This window comes from Vipera ursinii (assembly GCF_947247035.1).
Source record: "Vipera ursinii genome assembly, chromosome: 6".
Taxonomy (NCBI): domain Eukaryota; kingdom Metazoa; phylum Chordata; class Lepidosauria; order Squamata; family Viperidae; genus Vipera; species Vipera ursinii.
Window position 1 is genome coordinate 56640299 of NC_139515.1, and position 14551 is coordinate 56654849.

General features: G+C 35.4%; 1 protein-coding gene across 1 annotated transcript in view; it reads left to right on the top strand.

Annotated features, from left to right (window-relative positions):
- Positions 1-14551, top strand: part of ANO4 (anoctamin 4) — a gene marked incomplete at both ends in the record, with an annotated part of 108193 nt that overhangs the window by 70466 nt on the left and 23176 nt on the right. Inside the window, 7 exons of the mRNA XM_083365360.1 lie at positions 122-177; positions 1682-1803; positions 6380-6514; positions 8273-8369; positions 9610-9670; positions 12381-12463; positions 14006-14146. Coding sequence (XP_083221486.1) covers positions 122-177; positions 1682-1803; positions 6380-6514; positions 8273-8369; positions 9610-9670; positions 12381-12463; positions 14006-14146 — 695 coding nt within the window. The remainder of the gene's footprint in view (positions 1-121; positions 178-1681; positions 1804-6379; positions 6515-8272; positions 8370-9609; positions 9671-12380; positions 12464-14005; positions 14147-14551) is intronic.

Below are 14551 nucleotides of genomic sequence, written 5' to 3' on the forward strand. Positions count from 1 at the left end.
AATCATATTAGATTGATTAACTGATTCAATTTAAGCACATCTAGATTAACGCTAAATATAATATATTATACTGTATTCATTCCAGCCTTTTCTGTTATATATTAAATATTTCTATTTCTAGGTCTCAATCGGTTGCTTACTAATGGTTCCTATGAAGCTGCATTTCCTCTTCATGAGGTATTCCTTCTATTTTATTTTTCTTAATCCAATTACTTCCCACCATTATTGTTGGTCCATTAATTCTGATTTTCACTATATTAAGGGGAGAATCCATCTAGGTTCTCTCATTTGGACAAATGAAACAAAATAGAATTTCAGATTTTTTTTAGAAAGATAAGCCTTTGAATTCACAACAAATAATGATCAAAAAAGTCAGACTAATTTAAAGGTTTTGATGTATAAATTCATATTTAAGAAAATATGTCTGAAGATGAGGTTCATAAAAGGTGGCTTACAGCTTTTTAAGTCAAAAACAATGAATGATAGAATGAAAGACTATAAATTCAGGACCATCAGTGGAAATTTCAGGGGAGCGTTCCCATAGGAACGCAAACCTTTGTAATCAAATCGTGAATTTACAAATATATATTCTTCAAGTGCTTTTTCTCCTGATGAAATTAAAGACTTCTCAATAAGTTATTCTAATACTTGCCTAACTGACATTACGGAAGAAATAACTCCAGCAAGTACAAGATTTATAATCAATGATAACAACAATCAATAACTCAATATACAACCATTCCCAATCATCGGGCCTTCTACATTTTTGTCTAGAAGACAGCTGTTCTGTGTGAACCTAGCTTAATTTTGTATACAGGTAGTCCTCGACATACAATAGTTCATTTTGTGACCATGCAAAGTTACAGCAGCACTGAAAAAGTGACTTATGACCATTTTTCACACTTATGACCATTGCAACATCCCCATAGTCATCATCAAAATTCAGAAGCTTGTCAACTGACTCATTTGTGACAGTTGCAGTGTCCCAGGTGATGTGATCACCCTTTGTGATTTTCTGACAAGCAAAGTCAGTGAAATTCAGATTCATTTAACAACCATGTTAATAACAACTGCAGTGATTCACTTAACATCTGTGGCAAGAAATGTCAAAATGGGGCAAAATTCACTTAACAAATGACTCGCTTAGAAACATAATTTTTGGGCTCAATTATGATCATAAGTCAAAGACTACCTGTAATTGTTGGACAAAATTACATATTTTAAGACAAATGAAAGTTTGGAAGAAGGTTTCTACACATAGGTAATAACTAGTATTTTTTCTTTTTGATTAACTTTATATGTATAGCTTTACTACAAAATATCAAATTCAGTCTTTCATTTTTAACACTGCACTTATTTTTACACTGAATTAAGACCTCTATTCTTACAAAGTAATCTTCAAAAATTGTGGTTGCTTCTTTGAAATATGGGGTCTACTCAGATATATGAGCCATTGTGTTCAGTAAGACTTATTCTCAGAAAATTTTATATAGATTTATAGCTTCCTTCTTAATTTTCTAACATAGAATAGAGCACCAGCTAATCCTAATTTGAATGATAACAGAATTTTGGTGATAAATAATGCTAAATCTATATTTATGAATTTAATGCTCTAAAATATTATTATTCATTGATATTTATGAATATCTATTAACTAATTATTTATTTACTTGTATTTTAGGGTAGTTACAAAAGTAAAAATTCCATAAAAAGTCATGGGGCAGAAAACCACAGGCATCTACTTTATGAATGCTGGGCCTCATGGAGAGCTTGGTATAAATACCAACCTTTGGATCTTATACGGTAAATTTTCTTTAAAAAGTCATTTGTATTGGAAATGTATAGGTAACCTAAAATACTGAAATATATTTTGTGGTTTTATTTGAGGCAATTGGTTTGTTGCCTCATTTGAGTTTTTGATATTCACACATGTATTTGAAATTTTCAAGAACTCTTGTGAGTTCCAGGAGACTACTAATCTGCCCTGTTACCTTTTCATTGATGAGGTTTACCAGATCATACTTAAGTTGCATTGTTGGTGAACTGAAAAATATGTCTATTGCTGCTTTCTCTGGGAAAGAAACAAGTGTTATATCTGCATATTGACATCATATCAAAGATGGTGTAACATATCATTACACATTTTTCTGATTTTTTTATTATTTTAATCCCATTTATATCCTGCCCTTCTCCGAAGACTCAGGGCGGCTTACAATTTAAAGCACAAATCAATGTGCTTAGCAATTTATCAAAGTTAACATGGTAAACTCCCTTTTGAAAGGCCTCCTCTGACAGATGTTCTTGTGAGAACCGTGGCACTCAGAGAGGAATATGAGAACTGATTCCTGAAAGCCTTTAGCACATACTATATTAGTGGAATGAAGAATTTCAAACAGTTTAAAGTGGGTGTACAGCAGAAGCACAGGAAGCGATGCATGTTCAATTAAATATACAGAATGCATATTTATATGGAATGGATATCTTTTTCCAGCCATTTAGAGGAAGTTTTACTTCCTTCCCTTTGTACACTTATTTGCTAAATGGTTAAAGTGATCTTTGTACTGCTAGATAATTCTACCAGGGCTAACCAGGTAAAAAAACAACCTAAGATGACTTTGCCCATGTCCACTGCATCCAGCTCTGCAGAGGCTTATTTTGAGATTCTCAAGGTTCCTACCTCTGGGATCTAGTTAAGTTTCTGAAATCACAGTCATAAAACTGGCAAATTCTGACAATGGCAAGTAGTAGGGTGCAATAACACTATAAAATCAATCTGGAGCAATACTGAGATTCAAAGGGGCCTCTGTACCCATAGAAACCTTGTGTTAAATCATAATAGTAAAGTTGGAAGGGACCTTGGAGGTCATCCAGTCCAACCCCCTGCTCAGGCAGGAAACCCTATACAATTTCAGACAAATGGCTGTCCAGTCTCTTCTTAAAAACTTCCAGTGTTGGGGCATTCACAGCTTCTGGAGGCAGGTTGTTCCACTGGTTAATTGTTCTAACTGTCAGGAAGTTCTGTGTTGCTTCTCTCCTTGATTAGTTTCTATTTGTTGCTTCTTGTCCTGCCTTCGGGCGCTTTGGAAAATAGCTTGACTCCCTCTTCTTTGTGGCAGCCCCTGAGATATTAGAACACTGCTATCATGTCACCCCTAATCTTTCTCTTCATTAAACTAGACATACCCAATTTCAGCAGCCGTTCCTTATATGTTTTAGCCTCCAGTCCCCTAATCATCTTTGTTGCTCTTCTCTGTACTCTTTCCAGAGTCTCAACATCTTTTTTACATCGTGGTGAGCAAAACTGGATGCAGTATTCCAAGTGTGCCCTTACCAAGGCATGGTAAAGTGGTATTAATACTTCATGTGATCTTGATTCTATCCCTTTGTTAATGCAGCCTAGCACTGTGTTGGCTTTTTTGGCAGCTGCAGCACACTGCTGGCTCATATTTAAGTGATTGTCCACTAGGACTCTGAGATCCCTCTCACAGGTACTGCTACTGAGCAAGGTACCCCCTATATATTTTTTCCCTTTGTGTAAAGAAAGATGCAAAAAACGAATTAAATAGTTCTGTTTTCTCCCTGTTGCTTGTCACCTTCTTGCCACTTTCACTCACTAATGGACCAATGATTTCCTTTACTTTTTTTTGTTTTTTACATGTTGAAAGAAGCTTTTTTGTTATTTTTGACTTTGGTCACAAGCCTTAGTTCATTTTGAGCCTTAGCTTTCCTCACTTCGTCTTTGCAGGCTCGGGCTATTTGCTGATATCCTGACTTAGTTATGTGCCCCTCTTTCCACTTTCTATACTTGTCCTTTCTATACTTGTCCTTTTTATCTTTCAATTTATCAGAGAGTTCTTTATGCAGCCATGCTGGTTTCTTTTGAGAGCTGTTATTTTTCCTCTTTGTTGGCATTGTGGTAGGCTGGGCTTTTATTATCTCACTTTTCAAAATTTCCCAAGCTTCTTGAGTTCTTTTCCCCTTGAGGATTCTCATCCATGGAATCCCAAGCTCTCTCTTAAGTTTATTGAAATTAGCTCTCTTAAAGTCCAAGACTCTAGTTGGGCTGTATTCTATTGCTTGTGCTTCCATAATGTTGAATTCCAATATTGCATGATCACTTCCTCCCATGGTTCCTGTGGCTTCAACACCTTCTATCATTTCATCTCTGTTAGTGAGAATTAGATCCAAAATGGTTAATCCCCCAGTTCCCTTCTCTACTTTTTGGGTGACAAAGTTGTCTGCTAGGTTTGTCAGGAATCTGTTTGATCTTCCACTTGTGCAGAGTTTGTCTCCCAGTTGATGTCAGGGTAGTTAAAGTCCCCCATTACTATTGTGATGTGCTTCCTACATACCTTGGTTAGCTGACTAGCAAAAAGTTCATCTATTTCCTCTCTTTGGTTGGGTGGCCTATAATATATACCTATGGCAATGTCATTTTTTTCTCCCTTTTATATTGACCCAAATGCATTCAAGTTTAGTTTTCATCATTGTTGTGCTCTATTTCTGTAGAGATGTAGTTATTTCTTACATAGAGAGCAACTCCACCTCTTTTATTTGGTCCGTTTCTTTTGAATAATTTAAATCCCTCTAGCTGTGTGTTCCATTTGTGGGTTTCATCCCACCATGTTTTCGTGATGGCGACAATATCATATCGGCCCTCATTAACCTGAATTTCTAGTTCACCCTGTTTAGTGCTCATACTCTGTGCATTGGTGTATAGACATTTGAGTCCTTTATGACTGACCCTGTGCTTACTTTCTACATGATCTGTGTGGTGCCTGAGTTCCCCTATTGTCTTACCACCTATTTGGTTAGTGCACTTTGTGTGGCACTCACTATTAGAAGCTTGATTTTGCTTGACAGCAAAGTTGATATTCTTGTCCACACACACATCTATGTTACATGCACTGATGGCCCTATAGTTTTTAGATTGCCGGGGACAGAAATGTTCTGTATCAATTAACTCAATGTCCCCGCTGTTTAGTTTAAATATTCCTCCAGAAAGTCTGTGAATTTATAGCCGAGCAACTCCGTCCCTTTCTTTGATGGATGTAAACCATCTCTTTTGTACATTTTTCATTGGACCAGCTACAGACATTGTGACTAATATATCCAAAGCCTTCCCATTTACACCACTCCTTTAGCCACATACTGAATTGTGCTATACGCTGGCCTTTTCCATTTTGCTCCTTATACACTGGTAAAACCTCTGAAAAAGTAAGCCTACAGCCTATTCTGCTAAGTTCCTGCCCCAAGCTCTGGAAATCATTCTGCACAGAGAGTACATCTTTTTGAGACAGATCGTTAGTGCCCATATGTACAATAGCCTCCACATCACAGTCCTTGTTAGCATTCTTGATTATTTTAGAACTATGCTTCTTGTCCCTACCGGCAGTAGCACCTGGAAGACACCTGAGCTCTTTCAAAACCTCTGTGTCATTTCCTAAACTTACATCCCTTATAATTGAATCACCAACCAGAAGGTGGCTACTCTTTTTGGATGCCTTTCTTTTCTTGCATGACTGATGTGTAATACCTGATTCGCACTTCTCCCTGTCGAAAACAAGTTCTTCATCTTGGACCACAATCCCCTGCTTATTTGAGTTATCATCACAAATACTTTTACCTGTCTCCTTAATGTCCCTATTAAGGTCAGCAATGGCACTGTATCTGTTGTGGAGGGACACAGCCAAAGCTTTGTGTTTATGGTTCACAGCTCTCACCCTGCCAGATGCCATGGTTGTCCACACTGCCCTTCTCCTGCAGGATTTTTGTGGTAGATAGCGCAGAGGCTCAGTAGAATAGAAGGACTGAACTGGATACCTAATTTCTGCCTGAAGAGCATGGATTACAGACCCTAGATAAATTATGATCAATTTTGCTATGTAAATTAGTTATAAAGTTCCTGAATGAAAAACTGAGAAGCAGTGTTGCAAAAATTCTCATGGAAATTGAAATTATCTCATGAAACTAATTTGTTCTTTGTTTTTCATACTTTTGGGCATAGACTGGCAAAATTCAGTCTCTCAAAATTAATAGCAGACATCTCTAACAAAGTTAAATGAACAAAGAGGCAGGACTACTGATCTAATTGTGTATAAGGAATGATCTGAATATTCTTTCACTAGTGATAATTAGTTTTTGAAACAAGTGTTAATATGACATTCAATAATGCTTACTTATTTGCATGAATATATGCATCCACATCAATAAAACAACAATATTTTTTAAAAAACTACAGGTGAAAGAATGTCATATATGTGATCTTACTCATATACGGGAAGTCCATACATTTCTTGATCATTTTATATTAAGAAACACTAATAAATTCTACTTCAGAAATGTTAATAAAATTGCTTGCTTTTGTGTTTTTGAATAGACGCTATTTTGGTGAGAAAATTGGTTTATATTTTGCCTGGCTAGGCTGGTATACAGGAATGCTTTTTCCAGCAGCCTTCATTGGACTGTTTGTCTTTTTATATGGAGTAGCCACACTGAACTACTGCCAAGTCAGGTGAAGTCAACATTATATATATTCCTGTGCTTATTTCCAAAATAATTATATTGGGTTTTTTTTAAATTAAATTACTACATCATAGCTACTTTTTATTTTGGCACAAAAGGTGGTAGACAATGTGCTTATGAATAGTCTGGAGGGTGGCAGCATTGCTAAAGGTCTTGCCATTCTAAGAGATATGTTTATTTTTCTCTTTATATGATTTATTTTAATAAACTGTACTTACCTCACTTCCTCTTTCAAACCTATCATATATTGCTGTTCTGTTCCTGCAATATGGACATTTCTACATTTTTTTCTTGATATACAAATGAATCTTAAATTATTTTCAATTAGCAACCATGCAGTATTTTGCATCTGCTGACAGACCTTGCTATCCTTATATCATAAAAATCCTATTATTCGTTTAACAGGCCATAATCTAATCCAATACTGTACGTGTACAGTAATCACTGAATCATTTGGCCATTCCAACACTGATTTAATGCAAATGAAGGTTAATATACTTGTCCCAGGATAACATTGCAGGATCCAATCTGGGTTGGTCACCAGGACCAGAGATTTTCTCTTCCAAGCTTTCCGACTCATGCTGGAGCCCATCCTCAGAGAACCTCTTTCTAGAAGTTTCCTGAAGATGGGCTCCAGCATGAGTCCAAAAGCTCAGAAGACAAAACCTCTGGTTCTGGTGACCGACAGATGTTGGATATTGATTTATTGATTTAACTTCATGAGTTTGATCATAGATTCCATATGTTCTATTAAAAAATAGCTATTTTGGTTCCAAATTTTAAATCTTAATATGATTAAGAAAATTAATCAGATTTTTTTTCTCTCCCTTCTCTGCTCATATCTTACTCTCTGCCTATGTCTCTTTATCCTACTTCTATCTTCCCATATTCTCTACCAGATGCTTTAATTGATTTAGTTTGTTCCTTTATCAGCCAAAATGATTATCAGTCAAAATGAGGCAAATATTTCTAGAATATTCTGTAAATATTCTGTAAATGGTTAATTCCTTGTCAGTCAACAATCATAATGCATTACACAGTATAGTTTGATTCATTTGTTTCATTGTCTTGATTTATTTATTCTGTATGCAAGTTTCTTTGGTAAAATAAGGGTTTTGTCCTGCTCTGACTTGTAATGATGTATACCTTTGTAACTAACTATGACCTTCCAAAGTGCCAATTGTACTGGGATGGAACACTAAAGGTTATTATATAGGCTAATGTAGTCTAAACGTTCTAAATAAGGAAACAGTTAACTATCCCAGGAGAATTCATTACAATAATTTCAATGAGACAAACAAAAAAATCTAAAGAATGATTGGAAAGCAAATTTAACATCAGTGCTTCTTGTCACAGCAAAGAAGGCAGGAAATTTAAAGATACAGCAAGCACACATACCCAGAAAATGTTTCTCCCTTTATTCCTGTCTGCAGCATAAGGAAGCATCTCAGGTTTCTACAAAATAAATATATATTTAAGGAAACTAGTCAGTGAGAGAACATATGCACAGATGGAAATTGGTACATAAATGTGGAAAAAATCGTACACATGTTGAATGTAATGACCTGAACTATTGACTGATGTGTCTTTAAACTAATTTAAGCCCAAAAGAAAACATTCTATTATTATAGAAAAAAACCCACCTTTTCTTTCTAACTCCACTTGTCTAAATAATGGGAGGGGTTTTTTAAGTAAAACAAATTAATTAGAACTTGGGATAGTAATCATTAGCTCTTCTCTTTTGCAGTAAAGAAGTCTGCCAGGCTACAGAGATTATTATGTGTCCAATTTGTGATAAATACTGTCCCTTCATGAGGTTATCAGATAGCTGTGTTTATGCGAAGGTACAAATAAATGCTGCTTTTCTTTTTCTACTAATAGTTTTATCTATCTGTGTGTGTGTGTGTGTGTGTGTATGTATGTAGGGTTTGTGTGTGTGTATCTGTATTTTAAATAATCTAAAGATATTGCATTAAAAAAAGATATTTAACTCTGTGGAGTTGAATGCAACACCTTTAAAGAGCTTGCTTCTTAAGATATTAAAGTATTAAGCATACCTAGTTTTTTTAAAAGGATTTGCTGATAAATACAGTGAGTGAGGAGTAAGGAGATTAAAGGAAGCTTTTAATGTTTATAGCTCACTATATTATATTAAAGGTTATATAAAATTATTACTGTTTTATATTGCCTTTATTATTGAAAATGATGAGCCTCTTGACGGGGATAGGGATTCTGTTTATATTTTTACTTGTGAGGTTTTGAAGGCAATTGGTTGAACAGGGACTAGGAGTTGTGCTGCACTTAAATAATTTGGAAAATATGTTTCACAGTTTGTGACAGTTTAAATGCAACACTTTGCATTTGCCCCATGATCCTGGGAACGAAACAGTTACTTTAAAGAGTTTCAGACAAATGCTACATTTGAGTCCTCATGTGTTTTTAACTACATTGTCCTAGAAAATAGCCCTTGATTTAATCTTATTAGCAAAGCTCCTCTTCTGTTCCTATGAGAACCTCACAAGTAGAATCTAGTGAAAATATTTTAGAACTATTAAAAATTATATAAAAATTCCTTCCAATAAAAGTAACATTTAGCTTTAAACTTCAGTAAGGTATTTACTTACCATTCTTTGGAGAAGTTCACTTACCAGTACGTAGAAAATGTAGAAGATGATCAGGCTGAGCCCGAGAGAGGGGTCAAACGCATCATCAGTCATGAGTCCCTTTGTGCCCACAAGAGATCTAAGTCCAGCCCACCTTGAATTTCTTCTACTTTTATCTCCTGCTAATTTCCCTTGGCCATTAGTAGTTCAGACTCTTATAGAGAGCTCAAGCTTACAATAAAACTTTATACCCATTTGAACTGTCTGGATTTCCTGATTTTCCTGGCGCTAGACAGAAAACCCTCTAAGACATGCTTACGGCTTTACCATTAATGATAAATTTGCACTTTAAAGGATTTCCTAAGTAGAATAGATAGAAATAAAAATTGATATAGATAAGACTTTGCCTAGTTTACAAATCATAAAACAATGTGAATTAAGAAAAATTAAATGAATTTAAGTTCAAATTATTTTTCTCCAGGTAACACATCTTTTTGACAATGGGGCAACTGTTTTTTTTGCTGTTTTCATGGCAGTATGGGGTAAGTGATGATTAGGAAACAATATCAATGTAATTGTGTTTAAAATAACTAAATGGAGGATATGCTTAACTTCAGCAGACTTTGTTCAATGACATGAAATTCTTAGGGTATTTCTACGCCTCTGCTCTGTCCTTTAAAAATGAATGTTTCTATTTTCATCCGCCCTCATCTTTGCAAGCTCAATAGGAACAGTATAGGACAGCAAGACATTTATCTTATTGTTTAAAAGAAATTAAAATAAAAGTGTTTCCCACAGGAAGGCTTCTTTATAATTAATTCCAAAATCTTATTTCAAAAATTTCCATACCTTTAGTTTCTCTGTAGCTTTCTAAAACCAAAGATTTAATTACCCTTTTGCTGTTTATTCCATGAAAAAATAAAGTCCTTAAATTTGTATTTAAAACTTCATTTGCTATTTGGATTGAAGGAAACTTACCTGGGTTCCTCAAACTCAAACATCCAAACACCCCTAATAGCTGAAAAACAGTTAATAAGAAATTTCTAAAAGTGATTAGAAAAGGAAGTCTGCAAATTCAGTAAACATTCAAAGGCAGTGACCTCAGTTTAAGCAAGTTGGCTTTTGCTCATCTCCCAGAGCACTAAATCTATCGGAAACCACTGTCTTTAACTCTTCTCCAAAAAGAAACTGTCAGGAGCACTTGCGGATAATCTCAAATTCTCTTCTTGTGCGGAGCAGAATTATTTATCCTATCTATTTGTTTATAAAATTTATAAGCCACCCATCTTACCTCAAAGTAACTCTGGGCTGCTTACAATCATAAAAAAATAAAAATTATGTAAACTAAAAACATAAATAAGCTTATATAAAATCCAGAACTTCCTGGGGAGGGGGAGGGGTGGAGGGGAGGGGGGATCTATTGTTAATCGATCAACCACCTCCACTGTGATATTCCCCCATTGAAGCTCCAAGCTAACTGGCAGAGTCAGGTCTTTAGGCTCTTTCAGAATATCAGGAGGATCACGGCTGACCACATAGATCTATGAAGAATTGATCTACTCACTGGTTCTTCATTCCACCACCATCAGCTTTTCATGAAGCTTTTCACCATATAGATTAGAAAGTCAGATTAGAAAGATATGATCTTTTCTGATTCTATCCTAATGCAGATTGGCAGCAATGAACAGAATGCATTATCAACTGTCGTTCTCCACCAAAATTGTTGCATTAAGACATGTTAGAAATATGTATCCAAGAATAGATTTAAATAAAGCACCATATATTAAGAGGAAACATGAATTACAATCTATAGGATTTTTCTCCCATACTTTTTAGGCGCAGAACAAAATTGACAGAACACAAAATAATATGTGGAAATGTGTTACACCAACACTGACCAAATTTCGACTGATTTGTATATTCCTATTTATGTATTCCTTATATTGTATCAAATACAATAGAATTTCATGCTTTATTTTCAGGACCCTTTCAACTTGAATCTCTGCCAAAGAATTTCTAGGTAACACAATAGGATTAAATTATATACAGTATTCCACGAATCCTTTTTTCCCATTCTTTTCAATCAAACAAAATGTTGAGAAGAAATTAGAGCCCTGGTGGCGCAGTGGTTAGAATACTGTATTGCAGGATCATTCTGCTGACTGCCAGCAGTTAGATTTTCACCCGGCTCAAGGTTGACTCAGCCTCCCATCCTTCCGAGGTCAGTAAAATGAGGACCCAGATTGTTGGAGGCAATATGCTGACTGTAAACGGTTTAGAGAGGGCTGTAAAGCACTCTGAACAGGTATATAAACGTAAGTGTTATTGCTATTATGTGAAGGGGTTTAGAACTGTATCTGTCTATATATAGGTCTGTGCTGTTGGCAGAATAACTGTCTGAACAGCACCATATTTGGTGTGAGAATAGTAGCTAGCAAAAAAAGATTGACTTTGACCTAGATCTGGTCAGGCCTGCAGAGAAAAAATAATCAGAAAAAAGGCAGACATTTTCTTCAGTGAAGATATTTCCTTTCTGAAATATGAAGGATTATCACCACTAGCCATACCTACAGAGTAAATTGGATGAAATAGCTTCCTATGTTGTTCATTTCCTACATTTCCTAAGAATAGGGGACATTAAAATTCTAGTGCTGAGAAACTAATAAAGCGTTCCTCTTTCTGTGATTTTTCCATTACACACTACACCAGAGACTTGCCATTTTGTATTTAGTTAAGGATTAAACATTTCCACAATGTAGTAACCATATTTATAAGAGGAATTGATATACTGTATATACATTTTCTATAGGGACGCGGTGGCTCAGTGGGTTAGGACGCTGAGCTTGTCGATCGGAAGGTCGGCAGTTTGGCAGGTCGAATCCCGAGTGCCGCGTAACAGAGTGAGCGCCTGTTACTCGTCCCAGCTTCTGCCAACCTAGCAGTTCGAAAGCACGTAAAAATGCAAGTAGAAAAATAGGGACCACTCCGGTGGGAAGGTAACAGCGTTCCGTGCGCCTTTGGCGTCTAGTCATGCCGGCCACATGACCACGGAGACGTCCTCGGACAAGCGCTGGCTCTTCGGCTTTGAAACGGAGATGAGCACCGGCCCCTAGAGTCGGAAACGACTAGCACGCATGTGCGGGGGAACCTTTACCTTTTTATATACATTTTCTGGTTGCAGAGGGGGAATGTTGTAAATTCTCATTCAGTAATATTACTGGATATATTTTTCCTTCTGTTTTTCTGCTGTAGCCACTGTTTTTTTGGAATTTTGGAAAAGAAGACGAGCAGTAATTGCTTATGACTGGGACTTAATTGACTGGGAAGAAGAGGAGGTTCGTATGGATAATATGTCACAATTTTACTTAATATTAATGTACTATTAACAGTTTCAGTTATAATATAAACAGAAAATATGGAAGCTGATTGCCTGCCACATAGAAATTAGAGTTTGTTTCCCAGTATCTCTTTTGGTTCTAGTCTATGTAATTTTAGCTGAGTCACTGTCATTGCAGAAGACACAAATCAGTCAACAGTCTGACCAATATGAAACAGTGAACAGAAAATGATGGATGGCTGTAAAAAAAAGGCCAAGCAATGTTAAGAAATCTTATATCCATTTCTTGCAGAGAAGAAACTCATTTAACAGTTTAGTCATCAACTATTCTATAGCAAATTTGGAATAAACATTGCGGCTATGCATAGGCCTTTCTCTTAGCTCCTTTCATGATAGCTTTAGCACTTCGCTCCATTAATTACTAATATTATTCTCAATTCTCAAAAATGAATTGATTCAATAATATATTTGTAGCAAAACATAATTTTAGTTGCAAATATTAATATAACAGTGTAAATTCTCTCACTGTCAGCAGTTCATATATTTTTTCCAAGAAAATAAGGACCTAACTACATAATATGTCAGTTGTTTGGTTTTTAGATAAATGAAGGGATGTGCAAAATTAAATTATGTGTTCATTTCAAATTCTTTTAGTATAATAAGCATGCATAAAAGAAATTCTGAACCCTTTAGTCCCCACGTAAGAACCGGGTCAGCACTCTGCTTGTAGCAGTAATTGCCAATATGTTAATTTGCTCAGAGGCAATACCAAACCTTAGTGTTATTCTTAGGCCATCTAAGACAGAGGTGTCAAACTTGCAACGTCACGTGACGTGTCGCGACGTATCACCACTTTTTTGCCATTGCTGGCATTGGGGTGGGTGCAGTTTTGCTATGATGTATCCGGCCCATGGGCTGGCAGGTTGACACCCCTGATCTAAGGTAATCGCCATTATCAAATCAAGCAAAGCAGCACCTCTGAATCAGCTCCCATTATAAACGCAGCTTTGAGTAAAAAAGGTCTCAGATGCCACTGAAAGAAGTAAGTGCAATTAATGAGATCAAGCAGGTCAGACAGCTGAGGACAGCTCATAATGGGTCCTTCTGTGATTTAAGGTTCTCTGTTGCTGCCCAACTACATTAGTGCTTTGGCATTGCTGCAAGATACTTAGTTAAAATATCATAATTAACCTTCTGTTGTTAAGTTTTGATAGTGAAAGGCAACAAGAAGGAGGACATAGTAATTTTCCTGAAGTTTAAAGAATTTTACTGTACTGTAATGTCAAAAACTAAAGGAATCATTTAACTTTGTAAAGATATCTGCTACCTCTCTCTGAAGGATTACAATAGTACTTTACTCATTTCTTAGCAATCCTTTTAAATATTTTTAACATCTCACTCTACTGGCTTGACTAGATGTAATGTAATGTATTAATAAAAGCTTCATAAAATTAATTCATAAAAGCTTCATAAAAACTTGAGCTCTCTACACAATTATATCTAATTCTTTTTTTAAAAAAAGTTGTATTTTATTCTTTAGGAAGAAATACGCCCCCAGTTTGAAGCCAAGTACTCCAAGAAAGAGAGAATGAATCCTATATCTGGAAAATCAGAGCCTTATCAAGCGTTTGCAGATAAATGCAGTAGAATGATTGTTTCTGCATCTGGAATATTTTTTATGGTTTGAAAAATTTAATTCATTTTGTTTTTCCTGAAAACTAGATTTTTAAAATATCAGCAAAATGGAGTGTATATATTTTAAAGTAACAGTAAGCCATCTTGACTTTTCTAGTTTTTTTCCTGTTTTAAAATCATTTGTATTATAGAGTTGTCTTATGTTCTAGAAATATAAAGGAATTTAATATTCAGTAATATTATCGAAACATTTACTTGCTATCAGGTTTAATAAAAATGAAATATAGGAGTTATCAATTTAATGAATGAAAATAAAACATAATTCTAGCATGTTTTTTTTAAAAGCTCTGCCTAGGGAAATCTAGCAAAGGAAAGTGTTGTTATCTAATATTAGTGCAGATTAATTCATGTTATTGTGTGATATGTTTACCCTCCAAGCATACACAATATA